Genomic DNA, 26157 nt, shown 5'->3' on the forward strand with positions numbered 1-26157 from the left:
CTGTCATCAATCATCCAATGACTTAGTCTCTTGTAGTATAGTGGTCAGTATACGGGCTTGTCACGCCCGGGACCCGGGTTCAATTCCCGGCGAGAGAGAATTTTTTGGTGTTTACTTCCCAGTTTTTTCGTGTTTTATTTTATTTTGAAGAATGCTATTTTATTTTATTTTTTAAGTTTGCTGTCATTTGTCCTCTCCTTTCTTCGTGTCTTAAAATTTACGGCTTTTTAAAAATACGACATGCTTGCAATGATTCCCGAGTCGATGGGCTAAAATAGTAAAACACTCAATAGTCAACTGATATCCTCTCGGAGCACCACTCATTTAATACGTGGGTGAGCTTTGATTGATGTCGTCGTACTTATGGATGTAGTTGACTTGAAACCATGGCCTAAGACTGCCCGGCGTCATGTTATGTCGCAACATGATGCGCAGAAGGCCAGTATCTTAACATAGTAAGAGACGGCCATTACGTACATTGCACACAGTAGCACCGGTGACCCCGCATAAGTATCACACACGACGCAAAATAAAGAGGCCGACGAGACGAACGGAAAAGAATGGTCTATAAGGATGGAGTTAAATGGACAAGACGCAGTAACACTTGTGTTGTTTGATCACGTTGTAGATTGCACTGTATGCCTGCTTGCGTTTTTTGTTTGTTTTGATGCTATCCCGTGCCGCACGGCAAAGGCACTATGTGCGTGTCCGTTTTCTGGTAATACAATGCCTGCAAAGGAAGTTTGCACATTGCACATCGACTCAGTACCCTTTGTTTGGTTTCTTGATTTGCTCCTCCAGTTCCAAGTCGCCGTTTACGATCCTGCCGGAGACAGCATGATCACAAGTAATTACCAGGTACGGGTCACTGGAACGATGCTGTCCTCTGACGTTTATGCACGCTGTGACACGGGTCTGTACATGGTTGGTGACTGTAACTTGTAACGGTTATGGGAATACGAGGACGATAACAGCGTCACGTCGTAACATCGTAACAGAAAAGTACGCACAAGCACATCTTGTGACGCTCTACAGCTACGTGCGTGGCATTGTTTCTCAAATGCTTGCGTGGCGTTGGACAGCTAGGCAGCAGAGCGGACAAGCGGATAGAAAAGAGACAGACGAATTTGTGGATGTTTGTGCTGACGGACTAACGGACATGACACGAGGCCAGCAGGCAAGGAGTTGTTGTTGTTGTTGTTGTTGTTGTGAGAGTTGAGAACAGGTACACGCACATGCATCACAAAGGCAACGACAAAACGAGAGTGGTACGCCAACAACAGTAAAAGGACACGGAGGACAGGCACCGAAATGAACCTTGTTTGCTGGTGTGTTTGTTGTTTTAACATCGGCGACCACTCTCTCTAGACCCTGAAACAGCACAAGGTATCACAATACATCACGAATCCAGGCACACTGGTACATTGGTACACATGTAAAGCCATCACGTCATCACATCCAACGGCCTTCTGTTGTCACTTAAGTGGAAGGTGGTAGTGGGCGAAACGGACACGCGGGCAAGGCAAGATATTCTCGAAAAGAACTGTCGTACGAGAGAATGACTGTTCATAATTGAGCTCAAATGACCTCGCACGCCACACCCTTGGCAGATGGGCACCGTGCAACCTTGACGTGTATAAAAGAAGGCCATGGGACCTGATAAAACAGACCTCTTCTTTTCCTTGTTTTGAACCCTTTTCTCTCCATTAACCGACCCAAAACACAATAGCAGTTTGTCCATCCCCAAGAGAATCACCCACAAAATACAACAACTCAAAACCCAGTAACCCAACTACCGTCACCATGACCGAGCACATCATTTGTACGTCTCGTTTGACTACGTTTGCCCATGAAGATGTCTGCTAACACGTTAGACTACTCCCCCTCCTTCTCCGAGGCCAGCCACAAGGCCACGTTTACGCGCGACCAGATCAATGCCGCCATCGGCCACGCGCTCGTCCTGCTCAAGGAGGGAAAGCAGATTGGCGAGGGCAACTTCCCCCACGCCTACAAGACGTACCCGCTGCCTGCGTCGGCCGGTAAGCACGCTCGCGGGCCCATCTTTGAGTTCCCCATCCTGCTGGACGGCAGCCCGTACAAGGGCCACCGCAACCCCGGCCCGGACCGCGTCGTGTTTGGGTCGGTGGCGACAGACTACGGATCGGCCGATTACGTGGGCATTGCCGGTGTGGGGCCGGATGGTGCGGGGGCGGCGACGACGACAAAGACGTCCTCCGCCGCGCCAGGCGGTACGTCCGGGTCGTAAACGCCGCATATTTTCCGGGACACGTCGGTGAACCCGGGCGAGGGACACCGCCTCCACCTCCACCACCACGGTCACGAACACGGCCATGACCACGGCCATGACCACGATGACGGCAACGAGGGCAAGACGGGGACGCCGCCGCTGACGCCGCCCGAGGAGCGGGAGCTGCTGGCCGAGGCGGATGTCAAGCTGCCGTTTTCGGATTAAGCAGGGAAGACGAAGACGCGGTACGGTGGATGAAAGACGACGCGATGTCGGTGCTTCCACACATGGCATGGCACGGTTCCTGGAGAATCGGCCATGGTAGACGGGGAGGACAGAAAAGGAAACTGGTGGCTGTCCGAGAAATCGATAGAGAGCCACGCCTAGCTAGGAAGCAAGACAAAATAGAAAAACGGATGATCACCAACAAAGGAAAGGCTGCTTGTGGGCCACTAGTACAAGGGCTTCCAATGGCCCACCGTGCGGTGAACAGCAGTGCTGCTCTCTGTAGTATTGAACGTCCCGCACACGTGGACATCCGAAGCATGGCTATGGCGTTGAGAGTACGCTTAAATTCGTGATAAATAAAGTCAAAGGGGTCCATTGTATTCGTGTCCAAGACAAGTCAGGACGGAGTAGCACGAATTACTCTGTTTGTCCTCGTTTGTTCACCAGGTGCCTCGAGTAATAATCGTGTTATGATTATGGGCTACCGATAAAGTAGAGCTGTCTTGACTAACCACACAATAGCTCACGGCCGCAGAGCGTCCAGCAGTGTAGTCCCGTGGAACTCTCCTCAATGGGTTATGGACTATTAAATATATCTAAATTCAGAGGCAACCATTAGTCATCTTCATTCTCTTAATCAAAAGCGTGTTAGCATGCTGAGGCATCAGTTGCCTCCGGTTGCATTTTCTCACCGGGAAAGGAAGGCACGACCGGATATTGGATCAAATCTAGGAAGGTGCCAGCTTGACTGGATTTTGGGGCGTTTAGGGACCCCCCAAACGAATCTTTTTTTTCACATTCACAATCCACAGTCTCATTCCATACCTTGAGCGCCGTCGCGTGTTTGTTGTACGAGGCCCAAACCCAGTTATTCCACGTTGGATGTTGGTACGTGTTCCCTCTTCACCGTAACTCAGCCCCTGCACAAGGTACCTGTACGTCTATGACCATCTGATATCCGTGATATCATCGGCCTCAGGTAGCTAATTGTTTGCGAAGACAGCAGGAATCCGTTCATCAAAATGATCATCTGCGTCAACTTCATTGGAAATCGCCTATCAACTGGGAACCCCGGGAAGATCCACCGTCAACGACAGCACGCGGCGAAGCAACCGTCGCCAGCAAGGACGATGGCAACAGCCTCACTGATGACGTCGTTCGAAAAAGATTCGCGGAGTTTCTAACAGCAAAGGGAGAAGAACTTCGGCCTCGTGGAGACGACGAAGATATTGAACTGCCAGCGTCTCAAAGATTGGCCCGGACTGCTCTCTTGGCATTCTGGAGGATCCCAGTATCCGAACCCCCGAACTCACTGTTGCATATATGCGATGCATCTTCCAGTTCCATAACCTGACAGGCACCCTGCAAGACAACATGCGGCTGTTTTACGCTGATATTTTTGACGTCCTAATTTACGAATCGACACTCTTACTAGGGGATGGTTGGGAAAGAGCCACCAAGCACGCGAGGTTGCCGACCGCGCGGCGCAGAGACGAGTTCCGACTTGGTACAACAACCGCTGCTTTCTTTCTGGCTCCATCGACCCCCAAGAGCGCACATCGTTCCCGTAAGGGCGAAACGTGGCGTTATCTCCGTCACTTTTGGCCCATGAAGGACGTTGAGGAGCTCGTCGTGGCTGGGGCCGAGAGCAGGAACATCCTCCCTTTGAATGCGCATGCGCATGTTATGTGGGAACGGTTCCGGGTCGCGCTGCGACCGATTCAGCACCCGATAGCGCCACCGGAACGAGGGATGTATGTGCAGCTGGTCTGGTTAAACCAGAAAGATGGCAACGACGGCACAAACAGCTGCTTTGTCGCAGACGATTGGAACTATGCCAAATACGGCGGCATCAGCGACTACCGCCGAGACCAGTATCCTCCCATTCGACATGGAGACGACTACGAACTCGTGTCCGTATTGCACTTGCTTTGGGCATCGACTTGCCGGAGACGGAGACGCACGCCCCCTAGGAACGAGATGCACATTCTCGTTTTAAGCACCAGGCGACGCAGACGACACAGACGAAGCAGGACAAAGCCGCGCTGGCACACAAAGAGCCGAGCAAACAAAAAGCACTTGCTCACGTCGCGGGCATTGCGCCGTTGGTTGAGGAGGCCGTCGAACGGGACAGTAGCCGATCGAAGACAGTGAGGTTGCGGCGGCTTCGGGCCAAAGTCCTGCGCACGCGGATATCCATTCTGGCATTGTTCGGCACCGTCGACAACTGAAAGCAAGCGCAGCCGGGGTTCGCAGAGCTGTGATTTTTGTCTTTGCCGGATCCCCCGTTCGGCTGGACGGCATCGCATGGCAAAGCCAAGAACAGGCACAACAGAAATGGCCCAACCCGGCATGGCGTGCGAGATTGTGGCGTGGGCTGCCCCGTTATTGGGGTGCCGTTGGTGCCTGCGGCGCTAGGGTGATGCATTGGAAATTGCCCCTGTTAGCGCCAACAGAGCGGGCAGGGGGAAGCACCGGCTGTGACGGCTGGGAAAGGTGACGCTGAGAATGACGAAGCTTTTGTTGCGCCCGTGTTTTCGCTGCGGGCGACACGATGTTGATTCCACAATGCGACATGTGGATAGAGCCGTCAATGGTCTTTGGAGGTCATTACAGCACACTGAGTTCGCACAGGGCAGGACAACGGTGTGGTTGAAGGAATGTTTTACGATCCGTGACAATCTAACATACGCCGAAATCAAAACAGAAGTCAATGGACTCCCCTTTCCTTGTCTGCATGCAATTCATTAGTTGCCGGACTCGTGCGGAGTACTTGCGTCAACATCTCCAGCCACTGTCGGCCTCTTGCTCCTTTGCCGCGCCGTCTCTGCAGCACAGACTTGCCTGTCTTGAACAGAGTTAAAATTACTCGACACCTCCAACCTCTCGTCACCCGGTTGGCCTCAGCGCACCTGTTGTGCATGTTTTCCGTTCTGCGCTTGAAGAGGCTCCGCCGAGGCCGTCGCTTTGCTTTGTTTTGGCGTTGCCTTTTCCCCCACCTGCATGGGTAGGTTAAAATGATACCCCTGATACTGTTCCCAAAATGACCATAGATGGTGTGGTCCATCGCGTGCTGATTGGTGTACCTGACAGACCATTGGCACACTCCATTTGGGTCGCGTCTCCTCGCCCTTCTCTTGTTCTCCTTTTTCTTTCTCCTTCACTCCCATCGTGAAGTCGGGTCCGGACACCCATCTCCTCTGTTCCTACGGCGGTGGTCTGTAGTTTGTGGTCTGCGGCTGTTCTACGGGGATGTCTAACGTAAAAAAAAAAACTGTTGTTTCCTTATTCAGCGCCTTCTCAGCTCAACTCGGCATCTGTGTTAACCACAATCATCTGTCCCCATACGACCCTTACCATTCAGCGCCGAATTTGTGCCTCCCTTGCGTCCTGTATGTCGTTGTTGCGATGCACATCTCCCGTCTTGCTGTCCCAAATCTTTGTTTGACCTGGCAAATTCCCTTCCATTTTTCCTTTCTCCAGTGCTGATCCCCACGTTTCTTTCCAGGAACACATGCCGTAAGGCAAAGCGAAGATCATGGCTAGACCACTCGACGCCTCGACGTGTCTACTCTGCCCCTGTCGTTGTCCCTCAGCAGAGTACGGAGGATGTCTTCTTGTCAAACCCCGACCCCTGCCACTGTCAAAACTTTATTGCACATCCACATTCACTCCAACGTCTACGCCCACTTTTACCCTGACAATAACCACCAGTCCGGCCTGAGTCCACCCACACTTTATTTTCACCCAACGAGAACCACACTACGCCGTACACAACATACACTCCGCTGCAATGCACGAGTAATGCTTTATTTGGTGGGTAAGTGTCCGTTGTTGGCTGTGTCCTCCCCTCTCCATACGACAGTGGTAACCCACCCGCCGTGGCCATTGTCCCAGTCCGAGTCGCAGCCATGTCGTGGTCGATGCCGTCGCGCTCGTTGCCGTTTCTGGCTCGCAGGCGTTTCCTAGAATGGACTGTTTGTCATAAAACATGGAGGGCAGACTATTGGCGGCGTATATTAGCATCGTGGGCGCCTCGTTTCTGCCCTTTTCGTACCTTTTTCTACTTTCCTGCTCTTCTGTTGTTTTCCAGCGCCACCTCTCACCTCGTTCTCTACCCATCCGCATCCTACCTCGTCCGAGGTCAGGCAGATCATTTGATCGTCCGTTCGTTCACTCCAACTGCTACGCTCATTCTTTGTTTCTCTTTCTTGTTTGTTTGTTCTTCTCTCTCCCACTATGCGCTACACCACCGCCTCGGTGGTGGCCTTCCTGGCGTCCGCCGCCACCACCGTCGCCCACAGCAAACCGCCCGTCGTCGTCTGGGTCACGAGCACCATCACCACCTGCCCCACGCCCCAGCTCACGCTCGCCTGCTCGGAAGTCGATACGGAGTCGGAGCTGCCCAGCAGCACGGCCGTGGTGTCAGCGCCGTCGTCACTGTCGTCGGCCGCATCCTCTGCCGGCAGCGGCGGCAACGGTGGTAACGGCCACGGCCACTCCCACTCCTCCTCCTCCTCGGTTGTTGTCATCTCGAGCTCGTCGGCCGTCTCTGTGTCCCAGTCGGCCTCGGCCTCGGTCTCGTCCTCCGCTTCGTCTGTCGTCGCCTCCGGTTCCTCTGGCGTCGCCGTCCCGTCCAGCAGCTCTGGCGCCGTGAGCTCGTCTTCGTCTTCGGGTCCCGTGTCTGCCTCCCAGTCGGCCTCGGGCTCCGCCGGCTCGTCTGCTTCTGCGTCTGCCTTCGCATCGGTCTCTGTCGGCTCGTCGTCTGCTTCCGCTTCAGGTAGCGCCTCTGCTTCCGTCTCTGGATCTGGCTCTGCTTCCGGCAGCGCCGCGTCTTCGTCTGCTTCCGCATCCGGATCGGCTTCTGCTTCTGCTTCCGTGTCAGGCTCGACTTCAGCTTCGGCTTCCGGCTCCAGTTCAGTGATCTCCAGCAGCGGTCCGGGAAGCTCCTCTGTCTCTGCTGCGGGAAGCGCCTCGTCCTCTGTATCTGCATCTGGCTCTGCATCTAGCTCTGCGTCTGCGTCTTCTTCGGTTTCCGTTTCTGGCTCGTCCTCCGCCGTCTTGGGCTCTGCTGCTTCCAGCGCTGCTTCTAGCTCTGCTTCCAGCGTCGCCTCCAGTGCCAGTGCCAGTGCCAGTGCCAGTGCCAGTGCCAGTGTCAGTGCCAGTGCCAGTGCCGGTTCGAGCTCCGGTTCTGTCTCTGCCTCTGCCTCTGCCTCTGGATCGGCGTCTAGCTCTGCTTCTTCCAGCTCTGCCGCCTCTAGCTCTGCTGCTTCCAGCTCTTCTGCCTCTGCTTCTGCCTCCAGCTCTGCTGCTACCAGCTCTGCTTCTTCTGCCTCCTCAGCTTCACCATCCGCCTCGTCCGCCTCCGCCTCGTCCGCCTCCGAGAGTGCGTCTTCCAGTGCGTCTGGCTCTTCCAGTGTGTCGAGTGCCAGTGGTTCTGCTTCCGGTTCAGCCTCCTCCTCGGCTTCGTCTGTGAGTGCATCTGGCTCGTCGGTGTCGGCATCTGAGTCGGCCTCTTCGGCCTCGTCTGCTTCGGCCTCTTCTGCCTCGGCCTCGTCCGCTTCGGTGTCGTCTCTCTCTGTCTCGTCAGCCAGCAGCTCTGCCTCTGTCTCGGCGTCGGCCTCTGCCAGCAGCTCCGCATCCGCTTCGTCCTCGGCATCGTCTAGTCTCATCTCCTCGTCTGCTTCCAGCGCCGTGTCGTCGGCTTCTTCGTCGGTGTCTTCTTCGGCCTCCCTCTCGTCGTCCATTTCCTCGTCGGTGTCCTCCTCGTCAGCCTCGTCGGTGTCCTCCTCGTCAGCCTCGTCTTCGGTCTCATCGTCCTCCTCGTCTGCGTCGCCTTCGTCGACCTGCTCGTCGTTCTACCTGGAACACATCAAGCACCAGGGCTTTGCCCCGTACGAGGGCAAGGACTATGTTGTGTTCCGCAACGTCAAGGACTTTGGCGCCGTCGGTGACGGCGTGACAGACGACACCGAGGCCATCAACAACGCCATTGCCGCGACGTCCAAGGCGACTGTTAGCGGGCGCTGCGAGCCCGGCTCGAGCTGCCAGTCGACGACGACACAGCCGGCGCTGGTGTACTTCCCGGCCGGAACGTACCTCGTGTCGTACCCGATTGTCGACTACTACTTTACACAGCTTGTGGGCAACCCCGACTGCCCGCCGACGATCAAGGTGGCCAGCACGTGGGCGAGCGTGGGCGAGACGCCGTATGCGGTGATTGACGGCAACCCCAACGAGCGATGGACGGCGGTCAACATCTTCTGGCGGCAGGTGCGCAACTTTGTGATTGACATGACGGACGCGCCGGCGGACCTGCCGCTGGCAGGCGTGCACTGGTCGACGGGGCAGGCGACGTCGCTGCAGAACATTGTGTTTGACATGTCGACGGCGAGCAACACGCAGCACCAGGGCGTGTGGTCCGAGGAGGGGTCGGGCGGGTTCCTCAGCGAGCTGACGTTCAACGGTGGCCTGTACGGCCTCAACTTTGGCAACCAGCAGTACACGATGCGCAAGCTGACGTTCAACGGCTGCCAGACGGCCGTGCGGCAGGTCTGGGACTGGTCGTGGACGTACCAGGGCCTGACGGTCAACAACTGCAAGGTCGGCCTCGACCTGTCGGCCGGCTACCCGTCCAACGTGGTGTCGGACGTCGTCATCGTGCTCGACTCGACGTTCAACAACGTCGAGACGGCCATCCTGTTCGCCAAGTCCAGCGGCACCATCTCGCCGGCGGCGGCCGGCGAGCTGATTGCCGAGAACGTCTGCTTCAACGGCGTGACCAACGCCATCAAGCAGGCGGCGGGCCCCGTCGTGCTGTCGGGCGCGCAGCACTCGATCGGCCTGCTGGGCTACGGCCACGGCTACGAGGGCACCAAGGCTGTGTCCAACCTGGGCAACGTGGGCTACAGCCGGCCCAAGACGCTGCTGAGCGGCTCCAACTTTTACACGTTTGACAAGCCGTCGTACGCGGGCCTGACGGCGGCCGACGTGCTGAGCGCGCGCACGCTGGGGGCGCTGGGCGACGGCTCGACGGACGACACGGTGGCGCTGCAGGCCGCCCTCGACCTGTCGGCATCGTCGGGCAAGCTGCTGTTCCTAGACTACGGCGTCTACGTCGTGACGTCGACGCTTGTCGTGCCCGCGGGCGCCCGCGTCACGGGCGAGTCGTACCCGGTGATCCTGTCGCACGGCGCCGCGTTTGCCGACATCAACCACCCCGTCCCCGTCGTGCAGGTGGGTGCGGCGGTCGGCGCGGTGGGCCACGTGGAGCTCAGCGACTTTATCGTGTCGACGCGCGGGGCGCAGGCGGGCGCCATCCTGATCCAGTGGAACCTGTCGGGCGCGGGCGGCGGCAAGTTTGCGACGATGTGGGACGTGCACACGCGCGTCGGCGGCTTCACGGGCTCGGAGCTCTCGCTGGCCAACTGCCCGCTCGACAAGTCGGTCACGGTGACGAGCAGCAACCTCAACACGAACTGCATTGCGGCGTTTATGAGCTTCTACGTGCCGGCCGGCGTCGAGTACGTGTACCTCGAGAACAACTGGTTCTGGGTGGCGGACCACGACGCGGACGACGCGGCGCTCACGCAGATTACCGTGTACGCGGGCCGCGGCATCCTGCTCGAGGGCGCCAACCTGCTGCTCTGGGGCGTCGCCGCCGAGCACCACACGCAGTACCAGTTCCACGTGCACAACGGCAACAACATTGTCATGGGCCTCATCCAGTCCGAGACGGCCTACTACCAGCCCAACCCGGGCGCGCTGCTGCCGTACGCGACCAACGCGGCGTACGGCGACCCCAAGCTGACGGCCAAGCAGTCCGGCTGGGGCGCCGTGTACTCGGGCACGACGGCCAACACGCTCGTCTACGGCGCCGGCCACTACTCCTTCTTCATCAACAACGACCAGTCCGGCTGCGAGCCCTACGGCTGCCAGACCACGCCCCTCGTCAGCATCCAGGACACGGCCAAGGTCACCATCTTTGGCCTCGTCACCACGGGCGTCACGTACATGGTCGACTACCTGGGCACGCCGGTGGCCGACGCGTCGGCATCGGCCAACTATGGCAACTTTATGGGCGTCGTGGGCGTGTTTTCGAGTGCCTTTTCGGCGTGAGCGTAGGCGGCGTGGACTCCTGTGTGTGTGTACATAATGTTCGGTGTGCCGTATCTCCTTTTCTTTTCTTCATAACATGTGTAGGCTGGTAATGTGATACTGACGTTGTCCATTGGATAGCAGTAGAATAGACAGAATTTTGACACCATCCATGCCAGCTCATGCCAATGCACACTCTCGTTATTTAGTTCCTTGGAGACAGAAATTATGTGCCTCTGACAATCATTGTGCAATTGTACAGATATGTCGGCAATGTGTAGTCGGTCTCTTGGTGGCTTCGCAACATAGGCGTCTTGTACCGACAACTGCGTCGCGCCGTTGACCTTGTGCGTCCACTATCGAGATCTTGGTCCGGACTGTTGCTACACGTAAATCTTGACGATATACAATGTGTTGCTGGCCGTCTGTGTCACTGTCGGAGGACTGTCGGGCTGGCGTTCAAATGCGATATCGTCGCAGGAGACCCAAAGAACATGATATGATGCGCGGGCATGTATGAGAAAGACGTCAAGTTCATACTATCAGACACAGCAGAGACAGCAGACGACAACATTGTTTTATTCTTGATTAGAAATGTAGGATTGTTCACCGCCCGAGTGTCAGCTTACGCCGTCCGGCAGAGTGTTCGTCTTCCATTCCTAGTGGGTATAGGTCACAGTGGTCCAGATTCCAGTGCCCGAGGTTTCCTTGGGGGTAAAACGGGGCCGGAGGACGATCTTTTCCATGTTTATAAGCATTTGCCTCAATCTTGAAGAACAATTCTACTACTGTTAGTACATTCGTACCGGCCGACAAATAAGGCAGGCACGGATAAGTCCGCCAGAGACTATCTCCGCCCAAGGCCCAACTTCGTCCGAACAGCGCTTTCTTCGCCGCAATTGACGGAACAGCGGCTGGTGACCCGCCCTCTGCGCTATCGTAGCTCGTCCCTGTGTCCTGTAGTTGTTTACTCGTCCTCCCGCTCGGGGCGTTACTCTTCAGGACGGCTTGGCAAATCCTTCCACGGGCCTTCTTGGCTCTTCTGCGCTCCTTCCTCTTTCGTCGTTTTTACCTCTTTTGTCATTATTTCCCTTTTCGTCGTCTTTGTCCCCGGTCTCCGGGCCCGTTCCTTCCTTTCACAACGTTCTCGGCCTTTGCTCCTTCGCATCCTCCGGTTCCCCAACTTACGTAAAATGCAGATCTCCTTCCCATCCTACCCCCCTCACCCCCCATTCCCCAATTGACATCGCGGGGTTCTCTCGGCGTTTTGACGCCACCAACGACAAGTGACTCAAGCGACTCTTGCCATTGACAGGGGCTGGACACGGCTAGACTCGCGACGCGCTCGACAACGCGGGCGACAGCTGCTATCGGACAAAAAAATAAAAAGGGCAGAGGTCGCCGCGATACCGCGCCCGCCTGCGCCATGAAGACCATTCGCATAGTTCGGCAGTCAGCGCAACGGTCTTTGAGTCACTTCTCCGCCAGAGCAACACTGACACAGCGATTCGTCCCCATTTCTCAAACGGTTCCCACAATGGCTGCCTCTGCCGCCCCTCCCTCCTCGGCGACCGGCGCCCGCGCCTACGGCACCACGCCGCGCATCAATGGTACCCGCCTCGTCGAGTCCATTCACTACACTTCCGAGACCTGGGGCGCCGCCCACCGCTACGGCGAGGACCACACCGAGACGGGCATGGCGCGCCTGTCGCTCGACGACGACGACGCGGCCGTGCGGCGCTGGCTGGCCAAGGAGGCCGAGGCGCTGGGGTGCACGGTGACGGTGGACCAAATCGGCAACATGTTTTTGGTGCGGGGGGGCGAGAACACGGACGTGCCGCCGACGTTTATGGGCTCGCACCTGGACACGCAGGCGACGGGCGGGCGGTACGACGGCATTCTGGGCGTGCTGGCCGGGCTGGAGGCGCTGCGGACGATCCACGAGCAGGGGGTCAAGACGAAGGGGCCCATTGGGCTGGTGAACTGGACAAAGTAAGAGACCGGACAGCGACGTCGCCAATCACCCGTTGTTATTTTTGCTTGCTCGCTAACCCACCCGCAGCGAAGAAGGCGCCCGGTTCCCGATGATCACAATGGCGTCGGGCGTCTGGGCCGGCGTGACGTCGCTCGAGGCGGCCTGGAACTGCAAAGAGACGCCGGCGGCGGCCGCACGCTACGGCCACAGCGACCCGGTGACGGTCAAGGAGGAGCTGCAGCGCATCGGCTTCCTGGGCACGACGCCGGCGACGCCGGCGGCCATGCCCATGGCCGCGCACTTTGAGCTGCACATTGAGCAGGGCCCGATCCTCGAGGCCGAAGACCGCCCCGTCGGCGTCGTCGAGGGCGCCCAGGGCTATGCCTGGTACGAGGTCACCGTCCGCGGCAAGGACGCCCACGCCGGCACGACGCCGCTGCACCGGCGCCGCGACGCGCTGCTGGCCGCCGCCCAGATGATTGTCGCCAGCAACGGCGTCGCGCACGCCGAGTCCGCGTCGACCGACAAGAAGGTGGGCGTCGTCACGGCCGGCGTCGTCAGCGCCCTGCCGGGCACGCCCAACACGATCCCGCACACGGCGTCCTTTACGCTCGACATCCGCCACCCGGAGCCCGCGCGCCTGCAGGCCATGGTGGCGGCGTGCAAAACCCAGTTCGCCGACATTGGCGCCAAGGGCGGCGTCAGCGTCGACTGGGCCTGCCTCTCCGACAACGCGCCCGCCGTCTTCCACCCCGACTGCGTGGCCGCCGTCGAGGCCGCCGCCGAGGAGGAGGTCGGCCAGCACACGACGGCGTCGGGCGCGACGATCACGGGCCACCGGCGCATGTGGAGCGGCGCCGGGCACGACAGCTGCAACGTCAACAAGCACTACCCGGCGGGCATGGTGTTTACGCGGACCAAGGACGGCCTGAGCCACACGCCGGTCGAGTACTGCAGCCCGGAGGACTGCATCAAGGGCGCGCAAGTGCTGCTGGGGGCCGTGCTCCGCTTCGACGCGAAGCGAGACATTTAGTGCTTTGTATAGAATGCATCAACTGTTTTTTATGATTTGTCCACAAACGAGTTCGGTTCGATTGTAATCATATAATACGTGCTGTGTCTGAGTAGACAAGGACACAACAACGACTGGTGTCCGAATAAAGCAAACGGGGAAACGGGCGGCATTGGTTGCATTCGTGGCGTTGACGTAGAGAGCGAGACTGTGTTGTAGGCATGCACTGGTGCCATGTCGCGACATGCGGTGACCGTTGCGTGCAATCAATCTAGACAAGCTCTCCTGTTAGTGTGAAATCATCCGGCCGGCACTGTCTAGCTTGCTTCGGCTGTGGGAGCCAATGCTAGTTCTTGTAACGGCGGCTGTTGCGACATGGATAAGCTGCCAGAGCTTTTGAAAACGCAGACTTTGCGGCGTACACCAAGTGCTACAAACAGTCCTGGTGCAGGTCGCATTCGTTGGGGGTCACAGTAGCATCTGCATGGCCTGGCAAATCACGTCTTCTTGGCGCGCCTTGGTGCCATCTCCACAGCTCGCATGATGCCATCTTCTGGGGCTCGCATCTCACACCTGGGACTCGCCCAGGCGGACAAATGAGAGCCAAAAGGTGCAGATGGGCGCCGATTGACTAGCATGTGCAGAGTGTCGAAGGAAGCGACGTCGCTGGTCTCTTCGTAGGTGTGTCGGGTCCAAGGTAATATATATATATATAATATAGTACGGCGATCGGTACGGCGTGCGCCCGCCAGGACGTCTCAGCCCAGTTCGTTCCCATACGACTCTCGTTTGACGTGCGGCAAAGACGACATCGTGCTTCATCATGGCCGACTACGAAAAAGAGACTGCGCTGGGCGGCGCCAACGTCGCGGCGCATGCCAAAACGGCCGCCATGTCCCAGGCCGACGAGACGGGCTTCGAAGACAGCCTCACGACACCGACGTCGACGGACCTGCCCTCGTACGCGGCCATTCCAGACATTAGCGCCCAAGAAGAACGCGCATTTGTGCGTACAAAGAGCGAGACCAACCAGAAGCAGACCATGAAAGTCTCGCATTGCTGACGGAAACAGGTGTGGCGACTCGACCTTGGTCTTCTTGTGGTCGGCTTCCTGGGATACACGTTCAAGTACCTCGACCAGACCAACATTGTGCGTACTGCGGCCCAGATACGGATCCTCCCACGACCTTTCGCTGACTGTGCATTCAGAGCAACGCTTATGTGTCCGGCATGCAGACCGAGCTGAACCTCGTCGGCAACGAATACAATTACTTTACGACGTACTTTAAGTAAGTCGGCTGTCCTTCCACCACTATCGTTCATCGCTTACGAGCATCACCTAACATCGGCAGCATCGGCTACATGGTCATGCTCTATCCGTCATGCATCATCGTCTCCCACTTTGGACCGCACCGATGGCTGCCCGCGTGCGAAGTGATCTGGGGTGTTTTGACGTGCTGTCTGTCCCTGGCCAACTCGTACAAGACGGTACGCGAGTCCCAGTGTGTGACACGACAGGAAACACAACGGCTGACGGCATGTCCCAGGTGTACGGCCTCCGCTTCCTCATCGGCCTGTTTGAGGGCAGTGCCTGGCCAGGCTACATTACCATCATCAGGTCGGCGGTCCACTTCCCCTCCCCCCGTTCCCAACGGCCTCGCGTCACAGCATTCCTCCACGACGAGATGGGTGACGGGTCCAGCTAACACGCACAGCCAGTGGTACCTGCCAGACGAGATTGCGCTGCGCATGAGCATCTACAACGTCGCCCAGCCGACCGGGGCCATGCTCTCGGGGGCCTTGCAGGGCGCGCTGTCGACGAACCTTGACGGCGCCCTCGGCCGGTCTGGCTGGCGCTGGGCGTTTATCATTAACGTGCGTGACGGCAACATGTTGGGCGCTGGAAAACGACTCCGAGGGCATGTGATTGCATCGTTCTAGTAACAATTTACTAACACCTCCCCCAGGGCGTCTGTACGATTGTTGTCGCGCTGGCAGCCTTTGTCTTCCTCCCTGGTTATGTATGTTGAGACACGGTCGTTGTCTATGCAAAGACACAGAGAAGACTTGCCCTGCTGACAGAAACAACACAGCCCGAGCGCCCCAATCCGCTGTCTAAATTTTACATGAAGCCTCGCCACATCGGTACGTTGGCTTGCATTACCCCTGTTACTTGCTCCCTGCTCCACGGGCTCGCTGTTGACAGTCATTAGAAATTGCTCTGGCACGCGCGCGCCGCGTCCGCCGACGGGAGCAGAGGGGCATCACATTCAAGAGCTTTGTGCGCTGCTTTTCCTTTTGGCAGCTGTGGCTGTTTGCCAGTAGGTGTTCTTTTTTATTTTTTTTTATTTTTTATTGTCCGCCTTCCCCTCCCCACTCCCTGTCGATACGGTCCGTAAACTCATCACTGACCCGGCAGTCGCCTGGCCGATCGGATCCAACACGACGCCGTCCAACTACTTTAATCTGTGGTTGAAGTCGCTAAAAAACGCCAATGGCACGACGAAATAGTGAGTGCATAGAATCGGACCTCGATATATTGTTTGAAGACCCATTCTTACATCGCAGCTCCGTTGCCATGCTCAACTACTTGCCCATCATCGGACAGGCTATCCAGTTTGTCGCCGAGATCTTGTTCAACGGTTTTAGTGACTACTTTGGTGTCCGTCTGCCGTTTCTCTTGCTGCACTCTGTACGTCTCCGTGGTCCATTCCTTACCATTCCTTTCCTTTCCTCTCTAACTCGGCAGTAGGGCATCAACATCATCTCGCTCATCATCCTCATTGTCCGGCCCGCCAACAACGGTGCCTACATGGCCGGCTGGTATCTCAACTTTGTCGGAGGGTGAGTGAAGATGCGACCCATGTTTATAAATACTGCGACTGTAGACACATCAACTCACACTCTCTCCCCCTTCCAGTGTCTCCACCATGCTGCTCTGCTCCTGGGCCGCCACGCACCTTCAAGACGAGCCCGAGGTGCGCACCGTGCTGTTTGCCAGCGGCACCATCCTCGCGTACCTGCTGAGCGCCTTTGTGCCGCTGGCCGCCTTTCCGGCCAGCCAGGCGCCCAACTGGCATATTGGCTCCAAGCTGTATCTGGGCTTCGCCGTGCTGTCGGCCGTCATCTTTGTGGCCATCCACTTTGCGTTTCGCTACGACAGGTGGGCCGAAAAGAAGAGAACAAGACAGCCCGTGGCCGACGATGCCGAGCACCAGCAACCGCTGCCGTTGAGCTCGTGACGAAGATATACAGCGAAATCTGCAGGTGGCTCGAATAGGCCATCGCTAGGAAGGCTGAGGTTCCTCGGACCGCACTGTACTGCTGCCCAATCCCGTACGCATCTTCTGTCGTGTCCCCCTATCAAATGTCGAATCAGTGTCTCTGTTCTTTTCAAGTTCTTAAACGGTGTTCTCAAGCGACTCCTTGTTTCAGTCCGTTCATGTCTTCTTATACATTCTGAATCTATATCTATTCACGACGCCCAGAATATAACCTTGTATTCAACTTCCTTGGTATGTACAGCCAGATATACAATATACGCACCCCGCCCCTCTGCCCCCACTTCTCTCTCTTGCCTCACGCGTTTACCATGGCCAGGTAGTCCAGGCCAGGCTCCTGCGCCGCCGGCTGAACGCCACTGTTGCCGGGCGCCTGGACTGTGCTCGCTTTGTATGTCGCCGTCAGCTCCTCGGCCTCGGCCTGGGTCATGACGATGGCCGGCGTCTGCCCGGGCCGCAGGATGGCCGTCATGTCCTGGGCCCACTCCCACGGCGCCGACGACCCGCCGGGTTCGCTGTCAAAGTACTCCCAGCCCATGACGCCGCCGAGCGGCGAGCCGGTGCCGTAGTGGGCGCGCAGGGCCGCCACTGTCGTCTTGAGCGTGCCCGGCGCGACGTAGTCGCCGCCCTCGGCGGGCGACGTGATTTGGCCCAGGAGCACGTTCTGGGGGGTGAAGACGCCGTTGTTGGTGGCGATGGCCTCGTAGTCGTCGGGCGTCGCCAGGCTGCCGAAGCCGTTGTAGAACTGCGCATTGTAAAAGGCGATGCGCCCCGCCGGCGACGCCGCGATGGTGCTGGCCAGCGCCGCGTAGCTGAACCCGCTGAGGTTGGGCCCGCCGCCGCCCGGCAGCAGGGCCGACGCGACGGGCGCCAGCGTGACCTCGAAGCGGTCGCCAAAGTCGTGGGCGAGGCGCTCCACGAGCCGCGTGATGCCCGCCTGGCTCATGCTCTGCTCGACGTCCAGGTCCATGCCCTGCAGCCCGTACGCGGCGATGGCGTCGTGCAGCGGGCCGTACGCCGCCTCAAACGTCGCGCTGTCGGTGCTGTCGAGCGTGTCCGCCGCAAACGACCCGGCCGCCGCGCCGCCCACCATGCCCATGACGCGCACGCCCGCCGCCTGCAGCGTCTGCACCTCGCGCCACAGCGTCTGGAAGCGCGCGTCCGACGGCGGATAGTCGTTGAGGAGCAGCGCCGCGCCGTCGGCGCCGACGTGGAACGAGCAGACAATCAGGTGCGTCAGCGCAATGCCCTTTTCGGTGATGAGCGGCAGCAGCGAAATGGGCCGGCCGGACGCGTCGTGCGTGGTCTGGAAGTAGATGACGAGCCGCGGGAGGGTGTATGGGCTGTATGTGGTAGCAGCATCTCGGCGGGCCGGATTCTGGGCGACGTCGGACGGGGTGAAGGATGTCACCGGCGACGAGAAGCCGCCGTGGACCAGCAGAAGCAGCAAGGCCGTTAGGACGTGGACAAACGACATCATGGCTGGTGTCAATGCCGTCCAGAGAAGGTGTGCAGACGAAACTGTCTTCTCAGCATGAGACCAGAGACCAGGCCGTGGGCGGCAAGTCTGGCTTTTGAAGCCCAACAGCCTCGGCCGTTGTCGCCAGTTTATCACGACCACATGCCAGTCCTTGCGATCGACATGGACCCCATACCAACCACCCGCGGTCTAGGCCGCCGCCAAATTTCTCTGCGAGCTTTTCTTTCAAACATCTTCACTTAGCAGCCCTGTCAGGAGACGCGATACACTGAGACGCAAGGGATCATGCGTCGTTACAAAAGAAGAAACAAAATCAGAAGACGACGTCACGAACGAGGAAGGTTACTGTTTATGCGCATGGGGCTCCCGATGCGACCTTGACGAGCCTCCGATGCACCGTAGTCAAACGGCATGTGCTCATCTGGGTCAGACCAGATGTCATCTCGGCCATTCCATGCTCTTTATCCCCCTTTTATCCCTCCGATTTGATTGTTGCATTGCGTCCGACGATGTGTCTGCAAGGGCCGTTGATGCAGCCAAAACGGGCAGGAGCTTATCAACGGTGCCATCCCTTTGGCCGTGATGATCATCTGCCGCGTCGAAAATAGGGGCATGTCGCCAGATAACGGTCTTGGCAGCCTGACGGACGATCCTCTTCCTTTTCGGTCGACGCGACTGACTCGCCATGTCTCGGTGTCGATTGGTGAAGGATTGTTGCCATTTGCTGGTCATTCGGGTCATCGTCACAGCAGACATTGCTAGCTATTGGACAGGAACTCCTCTGACTCTGTAACAACTTTCAGAAAGGATGTCTCAAATGCTACGGGGCTGAAGAAGTCAATCAAAATTATACAAGTCAAATTTGGATAGGCCTACCTAACGCCTTTTGTACGGCTAGAATTAAACAATCCTCACAACATTGCGCTGACACATACCGTTCGCCATTGTTAAGTCGGTCGCAATACAAACCACAATAAAACAACTACCAGACGAGGAAATGAACGCCCACAACGCCAGTGAAAGCACAGCTGAAAGAAAATTGAAGTCGAATGGTCCATCATCGGCAAGCCCATAACATTGAAATAAACAGGACCATGCGCGGAACGAAGACCAGAACCAGACCTGTCGTCAACGTCGTAGCGGACTCACGCTGCCACCGCTGCTGCTGTGCGACGACCGCACTTTGGGCGAATGCTGGCCGCTGTGCGACGCGTGCGACGGATGACGGCTGCCCGGCGCTGCGCCCGTGCCCGCGGTGCTGATGTTGCGGTGCGCCGTCATCTCCGGGCCGAGGCTGAGGCCGGGGCTGCGGCTGCGGCCCATGCGGCTGCCGTGGCCCGGCGCCCGTGCCGCGTAGTAGCCAGGGCCGTCGCCGCGGTACGGCGTGCCGCCTCGTGACGCACCGGCGGCGGGGCCAACAGCGGCCCCGGCCCTCTTGGACTGCCGTGCGCGGCGGATCTCGCTGATGACGGCCACGACGAACCAGAAGAACCAGACGATGACGGCGACGACAATGTAGGCGACGACCAAGGTGCGGCGCGCGTTGGCCAGCCGCAGGCCCAGGCCGCCGTTGACGATGCCGACGGTGATGCCGATGCGGCCGTTCCAGAGGTGCATGTAGGACCAGAAGGTGCGGCGGCCGAGCTGCTTGAACTTGGCGTGGTGGACGAAGCCGAGGATGGGCTGGAAAAAGAGGGTGGCGAGGGTGACGATGCCCATGATGGGGTGGATGTTTGTGCTGGGGTTGGCGAGCTAGGAGCGACGGTGTCAGCGAGTGCGCCCGGCAGTCACCAGATGACAAGAGAAAACGAGTGAAGCGAAGAGAATCAAATGCGAGCGAAGCGAGGACAACAAAAAACAGCGAGCGTAGCGCGGACAAAAAGAGCGAGGACAACAAGAGCGAGACACAACTTACAAGGGACGCGCCCGTAAAGGGAATGGTGACCGTCTTGACGAGGTAGATGCCGAGGGCGGCGGCGGCGACAAACAGCAGGAACGCCAGCATCTGGAAGACGCCGTGGGCCCAGATGGCGAAGCGGCCGGGGACGACACGCATGAGGATGGAGCCCACGGGGAAGAGGACGACGATGGAGAGTGACGCCAGGATGCCGTGGATGGTGCGGTAGTGGATGGCCTCGCGGAGATTGATACCAAAGAGGCCCGGGAACCCGTTGCCGTTTGCGTTGCCGTTGCCGTTGCCATTGCCGTTGCCGCCAAACGGGCCATTGCTACCAAACGGACCATTGCCACCAAACGGGCCGTAGTGCTGCTGCAGATCGATGGGGCTGTCGGCATCAGCGGTAGCCGTGGCGACGGCGGCCGTGGCGACAGCAAGGAGGGAGGCCACGAGGGCCCATCGTGACCGTGTGGCAAGAGACATGATGTGGTGTTGAGGCGCCGGTTGTGTTGTCGCGGATCCGTCAGGGACAGTCGGGAAGAGCAAGTTGAAATAGAGTCACACGACGAGAAAAGGGGCACAGATAGCAAGACGACAAGCCAAGAAGCGTCTCCAAGACAGAGGGAGGTCTGGGACTACTATATAAATCCCAGTCCACGCAAGTCCCTTTTTATGGAAGGCTGTCAAGGAGGGGCGGGACTGAGAAAGATGAAAAAAGATATGTATGTCCTGAGAAGGGGATGATGATGCGCGATATGGAGTACCGAGAGAGGCTCGAGGGTGTACTATGGGATGAGCAAGGAAAGTGGACGTCTCGTCGGTCTAGTCTTGTGAGTACGTAAAAAGAACAGGGCTCCGTGCTATTTGTGAAGATCGTCACAGGGATACCATGTGAGGCATGAATGTATGCAATAACAGACGGATGTTGGTGGAGGGGGCAACTATGAAGGAGAGAAGCAGCGGCAGCGAAAATGCGATATGAGGAGGGCAGGATGGAAGAGACGCCGGCCGTTGAACAGACGGGGGACATGGGCAGCGGAACGTGCCTCCCCACCTGCGCCATTGATGTGATTTTGATGTGATTTTTTATGTGATTCTCCAATTTTGTTAATATAAACGGAGGCTGCAAAAGCGGCGCAGGGACGGAGAAAACAGAAAAAGGGACATGGGTAAAAGCAATATAAAGAGGGTTCGCCTTTTGCTTGGCCCGCGGTTTGTCGAGCGGGACGGGAGAGCAGAAAAGTGACGTGTTTCTGTAGAGCGGCTTTGCAGACGGAGACGATGCGCAGGCCGTAGTATGCCCCATGAGGTAAGACACTGAATGACAGTATGTTTCCTGCGTACTGCCGGAGCTCAAATTGGGGAACTCCCAGAACTGGATGCAGCTCAATTGCCAGCGATCCACGGTGTGGCAACACTTGGGTCGGTCTTTGTCCGCTCTCGATTGGTCCTGGCAAGGTCCTATTACCGGCTATGCGATGAGAAATGCATATATTCTCGGTAGGTTTGCCGAGCACGATATTGGTTGTATGCCATACCGGTCACTCTTTTCCTCGCGACTTTGTTTCTTCACTGCTCAGTAACGCTGACGTCCTTTGCTCTGCTCCTGGCCTAGGTCCTCCAGCCAAGAGCTGCAGTGCGACACATGCACGACTCGAAACGCGTCAGCTTTGAGGGTGCTTGTTCTGAGTCTGTTGAGTCATTTGCAAAGATCATCGTGTGACGTATCGGTAGGAATCAAAAAAAAAAAAAAAAAAGAAAAAAAAAAGAAAAAAAGACACTCCTTCTTTGGCAGACATTCAAAATGAACCGCATGCCGAATATCAAAATTTTACGTCGACCTTCCGACTTTCCAGGCGTTTGGGCGTGATAAGATGGCAAAGCAATAAAATACATCAATTAAATGGGCGGAGTCTTCGTCATGAGCAGTTGATTTGTGGAAACAGAAAACATGATGCACAGCAGACGCCGTCAGCACATCGTTCCTCTTCCCCCCCATGCGGCATAAATGCACAAGGCATAAGGTGGTAAATGGGATTGTCTGTCGGAAAGGGAGAAAGACCGGCGGCGGAGGATGGCCATATCTGCGTCTGCTATTAATCTAGTGTCCAAAGTGCATTCTGCCGGCAAGTTGGTACCAATCACCGACTTCGCTCTGGGGCCCTCTTGGGCTGATGGGGGCCCCTGCATGAGCTTCAGTGCTTGGAAACATGCAAATCCAACAACGTCGTCCCGTTCGGGCACAGGAGGCAATCGATCGGTGCCGGATCTGACGCGTTCGTACCCGGGGCGCCGTCATACAAGAGAAGAATCTGACGTAATAATTGGTTTCTGGGGACTTTCAATGAGCCTTCAAGGAGTGTAATTTTTAGGTTTTGTTTTACAAATTTTAATTGGCGTTATTACCTATCTATAGTGGTAAATGGTGTATATGAATAAATGCAAACGAGACGCTTTCAATGCCAAGACACAAAGATACAAAGACACAACGACACAAAGACAAAATCAACTCAAACACCTCCACGTATGGTATCATACACGCATTGCCACGCTTCACGGCTCAACGGACACGTCCAGACGCGTGTCGCAAGCAACGACGCTTTTGTCGATCAATTTGCCACGGGCTGCTGCAGCGTCGGGGCAGGACCATTGGCAGCGGGTGTGCGGCCCTTTTCCGGGTCCGTCTCGCTGCCACTACCGCTACCGCTGCCGTTGTCGACCTCGGCCTCGTCGTCGTCGCCGCCGTAGGCGTACTTGGAGCGCTTGCGGATGCGCGCGCCGTAGGTCCAGAACAAAAAGGGGATGGCGCAGCAGGCCAGGCTGAGAAAGGCCAGGAGCGACGAGGCCCACTGGTCGCCGAGGCGGTCGTACATTTGGCTGGTGAAGAGGACGACGCCGGCGCCCCAGAAGGAGCGGATGCACGTCTTGGCCGCCAAGGCCGAGGCGGCCTGGTGCTGGTACGAGTCGACGAGGTAGTTGTTGGCGGCGTTGTAGAGAAAAATAAAACCAAAGCCGACGGGGAAGCCGCCCAGGGCGGGGCCGGCCCAGGACAGGTCCGCGTAGGACGTCCAGGCAAAGATGAAGAGGCCAGCGGGGATGAACCAGCAGCTCAGCATCATGGGGACCAGGCGGGCCTCGGCGGGCGGGCGGCCGTTGTGGCGGCGGACGAGCGTCAGGTAGTGCCGGTTGACGAGCGGCGCGCAGACGGCGCTGAGGAGGACGCCGACGGCGACGGGGATGAACATGAGGCCGGTGGTGCCGGCGCTGTAGCCTTTGCCCTTTTGGTAGACGATGGGGAAGGCGACGAAGAACATGTAGAGCAGGCCGTACAGGACCGACATGTAGAGCGAGATGAGAAAGACAATGAGCTCGCCGAACAGCAGCTGCAGCGGGCGGACCAAGAAGATGCGCAGCCGCGCCGACAGGGGCCGCGTGTCGAGCTCCTGCTCCGTGACGTGGTCGGGCTCACCCGTGGCCGCGCGCCGCGTCCGGGCGCGCGCCCGGAGGATGGCCGGCGCGTAGGTCTCCGGGACGGTGAAGGTGATGAGGAGCCACACGAAGCCTGCCAAAATCAGCTGGATCCAGTACAGCCAGCGCCAGCCCTTGGCGTCCGACAGATAGCCGCCGACCAGGGGGCCGATGGCCGGGCCGATAAAGGGCGCGGCCGAGAAGGCGGCCATGGGCACGCCGCGCTCCTCGTTGCGCCACAGATCCGCCAGCGTGCCGCCCACGAGCGTCATGGGCGCCGAGAAGGCAATGCCGTCAATCAGGCGGCACGCCAGCAGGGTGCCAATGTTCGTCGCGACCGCGCACGGGATGATGAACACGACGGCCACCAGCAGCGTCGTCGCGTAGACGATGCGGCGGCCGTAGACTTCGGACAGCGGCGCGAACACGAGGGGGCCGACGCCGAAGCCGACGACAAACAGCGAGATGGACAGCAGCACGACCTCCTCGCTGGCGCCAAACGACGCCTGGACGCCGACAATGTCCGCCGTGATGACGCTGGACGCAAAGGCCACCACGAAGCAGGTAAACGCCACGACCATGGTGCAGTACCACTTCATCGCCTTGGACCAGTTCTTGGGGTTGCCCGGATCGTTGGGCTCAAACGTCACCAGGCGGTAGCGGCGCTCGTGCTCGGGCGGCTGCGGCTGGTTGGTGCGCTGGCGGCTGGCGATGGTGGCCACGCGGGCGATTGCGGGCGGCTCAACGGGACCGGGGATCTCGCCGCCGGGCACTTCGGTCTGGTACTCGGCAAAGTTGGCGCCGGCGCTCAGGGTGCGGTACGGCAGCGTGATGTCGAGGGCCGGGTCGCGGCGGCGCTCCTTGTCGGGGTTCTGTGCAGCGTCGTGGCTCGCCGTCGCTGTCGAGCCGGTGCTGGTGCTGTGGCGGAGGCCATGGTGCTGTTGGGCCGAGTAGGGATGGGAGATGCTGGTGTTGGCGTGGACGGCGTTCTCGAAGCAGACATCCTCCTCAGAGGGTAATGATGAAGCCATGGTGTTGTCACGTATGTGGTCGGGATATGGCTATCTATTGGTAATGCACCGAGTGAATATGGACGCACCTGACCTCTTCTCTGCATTTTCCTGAATTGGATATGGGCGCCCCGTTCTTATATACATATCGGCATGCCACCGAAACACAAACAACTAACCATCGAGAATAAACGCAAACACCCAATACCCATGGAAACCGTCGACTTACACCGACTTAGCGCCTTTGCCTCCCACTTCTCGCCAGTCGTGCTGTCGCGTTGAGGCGAAACGCAAACATTGAGTGCAAAAAGTGGGGCTTCACTTACATGGACATGGTGACAGGCCAATCAACCAACGGTCTGAGCCATAGGTCGAATGGATGAAAAATGTGCTAGAAAAGAGTGGGCCTTCCGGAATCGGAATCAGGTTCGATGTACTTATACACGCAAAATTACAGGGAAGGTACCTTGCCAGTCTCACGCAGATTTCTCGGTATTAGTGGCATAACATAACCGCTGAAACAGCAGATGCCCATTTCGCCTCTACTTCTTCGCGAAGGCGCGACCGCGATAGTGCCACCGTTTGGCTCGCCACAAAGCAAAAGATCCATCAGGCGAGGGCCAAGGTCCTCTCCAACGTCATGATGCTTCATTTACGTTGATGTTTGTTGTTAGTGACAGTGACAATCTGTACGATCGACATGGGCTCTGGCTGCGGTAGCAAAGGAAAGCAAAGAAAACAATGCGGATATTTGCATACTATGTAGTTGCCTGCCTCTCTTTCCATCACCAACGCTGGCCAAGACTTGTGTTACAAACGTAATCTCGTACGACGCTCGTCATGATCATAACTGCGCCGGATCCCGGGCTTTGTGGCTATCTCCAGAAAAAAAAAATAAAAAGAAAAAGAAAGGAAAGAAATGAGAAAAAAAAACAATAAACAACCACCGGATCCATCGCCAAGATGGAAGGACGGCGATCTAGCCGGGCGTGCGGGCGTGTACTTGAAGTCTCTTTTTCTTGCTTCACCTTGATAATTCCCAGGACTTCCTTTTCAAGTGCCACACCCGGCAACGTGCGCGGCTGAACTCTCTTGGCGCCAAAGCCGGCCCGTGTGTGGGTCCCTGTCAGGCGCCAGGCTTCTCGGCCACTTGCCAACGGACGGCGACCATGTGTCGTATGTGTTTTTATTTGTATTTGTGCCAAAGCCCACACTTTGTCGCGAGGCCGAGCTCAGCAAAGTCACCCCAATCCAGTGTTCCCATACTATTTCCTTTGACGCCCAAGCACGATTTCGTTCTAGAATGCATTTTGGGCCTTCTATTGGCTTCATTATCCTCGGTTAAGAAGTTCTGTATCCCTGCTGCGACCATCTGAGCGCCTATCTCGGAGAACGTGTCGAGTCTTGCGAGATTTTGCTATTTGTTTCTCGTCTCAAGGCAATGATCACATGTATCCAACA

General features: G+C 57.6%; 9 protein-coding genes and 1 non-coding gene across 10 annotated transcripts; 6 read left to right on the forward strand and 4 right to left on the reverse strand.

The window, feature by feature from the left end:
- Positions 1 to 26: 26 nt before the first annotated feature.
- Positions 27 to 98, forward strand: SPSK_11242. Its single transcript has one exon. It is a non-coding gene; the product is annotated as a tRNA-Asp (tRNA).
- Positions 99 to 1803: 1705 nt separating this feature from the next.
- Positions 1804 to 2266, forward strand: SPSK_02811 (guanine-specific ribonuclease n1/t1; the record flags this gene model as incomplete). Its single annotated transcript, XM_016729675.1, has 2 exons — positions 1804 to 1822; positions 1875 to 2266. 2 exons carry the CDS (start codon positions 1804 to 1806, stop codon positions 2264 to 2266), a joined length of 411 nt encoding a protein of 136 aa, XP_016588898.1.
- Positions 2267 to 3850: 1584 nt separating this feature from the next.
- Positions 3851 to 4707, forward strand: SPSK_02701 (uncharacterized protein; the record flags this gene model as incomplete). The annotated part of the gene is made up of 2 exons (XM_016729568.1): positions 3851 to 4393; positions 4483 to 4707. 2 exons carry the CDS (start codon positions 3851 to 3853, stop codon positions 4705 to 4707), a joined length of 768 nt encoding a protein of 255 aa, XP_016588899.1.
- A 2008-nt stretch (positions 4708 to 6715) lies between these two features.
- Positions 6716 to 10594, forward strand: SPSK_10446 (beta 1,3 exoglucanase; the record flags this gene model as incomplete). The annotated part of the gene is made up of 1 exon (XM_016736853.1): positions 6716 to 10594. One exon carries the CDS (start codon positions 6716 to 6718, stop codon positions 10592 to 10594), a length of 3879 nt encoding a protein of 1292 aa, XP_016588900.1.
- A 1516-nt stretch (positions 10595 to 12110) lies between these two features.
- On the forward strand, positions 12111 to 13581 carry SPSK_02477 (beta-alanine synthase; the record flags this gene model as incomplete). Its single annotated transcript, XM_016729346.1, has 2 exons — positions 12111 to 12565; positions 12636 to 13581. 2 exons carry the CDS (start codon positions 12111 to 12113, stop codon positions 13579 to 13581), a joined length of 1401 nt encoding a protein of 466 aa, XP_016588901.1.
- Positions 13582 to 14383: 802 nt separating this feature from the next.
- SPSK_02262 (uncharacterized protein) lies at positions 14384 to 16802 on the forward strand (the record flags this gene model as incomplete). The annotated part of the gene is made up of 13 exons (XM_016729135.1): positions 14384 to 14566; positions 14633 to 14710; positions 14770 to 14849; positions 14913 to 15048; positions 15108 to 15178; positions 15276 to 15435; positions 15528 to 15581; positions 15654 to 15705; positions 15774 to 15881; positions 15980 to 16070; positions 16129 to 16252; positions 16313 to 16404; positions 16481 to 16802. The coding sequence occupies 13 exons, from the start codon at positions 14384 to 14386 to the stop codon at positions 16800 to 16802; spliced, it is 1551 nt and encodes a 516-aa protein (XP_016588902.1).
- A 337-nt stretch (positions 16803 to 17139) lies between these two features.
- SPSK_02575 (chitinase) lies at positions 17140 to 18318 on the reverse strand (the record flags this gene model as incomplete). Its single annotated transcript, XM_016729444.1, has 1 exon — positions 17140 to 18318. One exon carries the CDS (start codon positions 18316 to 18318, stop codon positions 17140 to 17142), a length of 1179 nt encoding a protein of 392 aa, XP_016588903.1.
- A 441-nt stretch (positions 18319 to 18759) lies between these two features.
- SPSK_02855 (uncharacterized protein) lies at positions 18760 to 19077 on the reverse strand (the record flags this gene model as incomplete). Its single annotated transcript, XM_016729717.1, has 1 exon — positions 18760 to 19077. The coding sequence occupies one exon, from the start codon at positions 19075 to 19077 to the stop codon at positions 18760 to 18762; it is 318 nt and encodes a 105-aa protein (XP_016588904.1).
- Positions 19078 to 19449: 372 nt separating this feature from the next.
- On the reverse strand, positions 19450 to 20701 carry SPSK_02560 (uncharacterized protein; the record flags this gene model as incomplete). Its single annotated transcript, XM_016729429.1, has 2 exons — positions 19450 to 20073; positions 20237 to 20701. The coding sequence occupies 2 exons, from the start codon at positions 20699 to 20701 to the stop codon at positions 19450 to 19452; spliced, it is 1089 nt and encodes a 362-aa protein (XP_016588905.1).
- A 2126-nt stretch (positions 20702 to 22827) lies between these two features.
- Positions 22828 to 24717, reverse strand: SPSK_02357 (uncharacterized protein; the record flags this gene model as incomplete). Its single annotated transcript, XM_016729229.1, has 1 exon — positions 22828 to 24717. One exon carries the CDS (start codon positions 24715 to 24717, stop codon positions 22828 to 22830), a length of 1890 nt encoding a protein of 629 aa, XP_016588906.1.
- Between the last annotated feature and the right edge of the window lie 1440 nt (positions 24718 to 26157).

The sequence above is a fragment of the Sporothrix schenckii genome, assembly GCF_000961545.1.
Source record: "Sporothrix schenckii 1099-18 chromosome Unknown Cont43, whole genome shotgun sequence".
In the NCBI taxonomy this organism is placed as follows: domain Eukaryota; kingdom Fungi; phylum Ascomycota; class Sordariomycetes; order Ophiostomatales; family Ophiostomataceae; genus Sporothrix; species Sporothrix schenckii.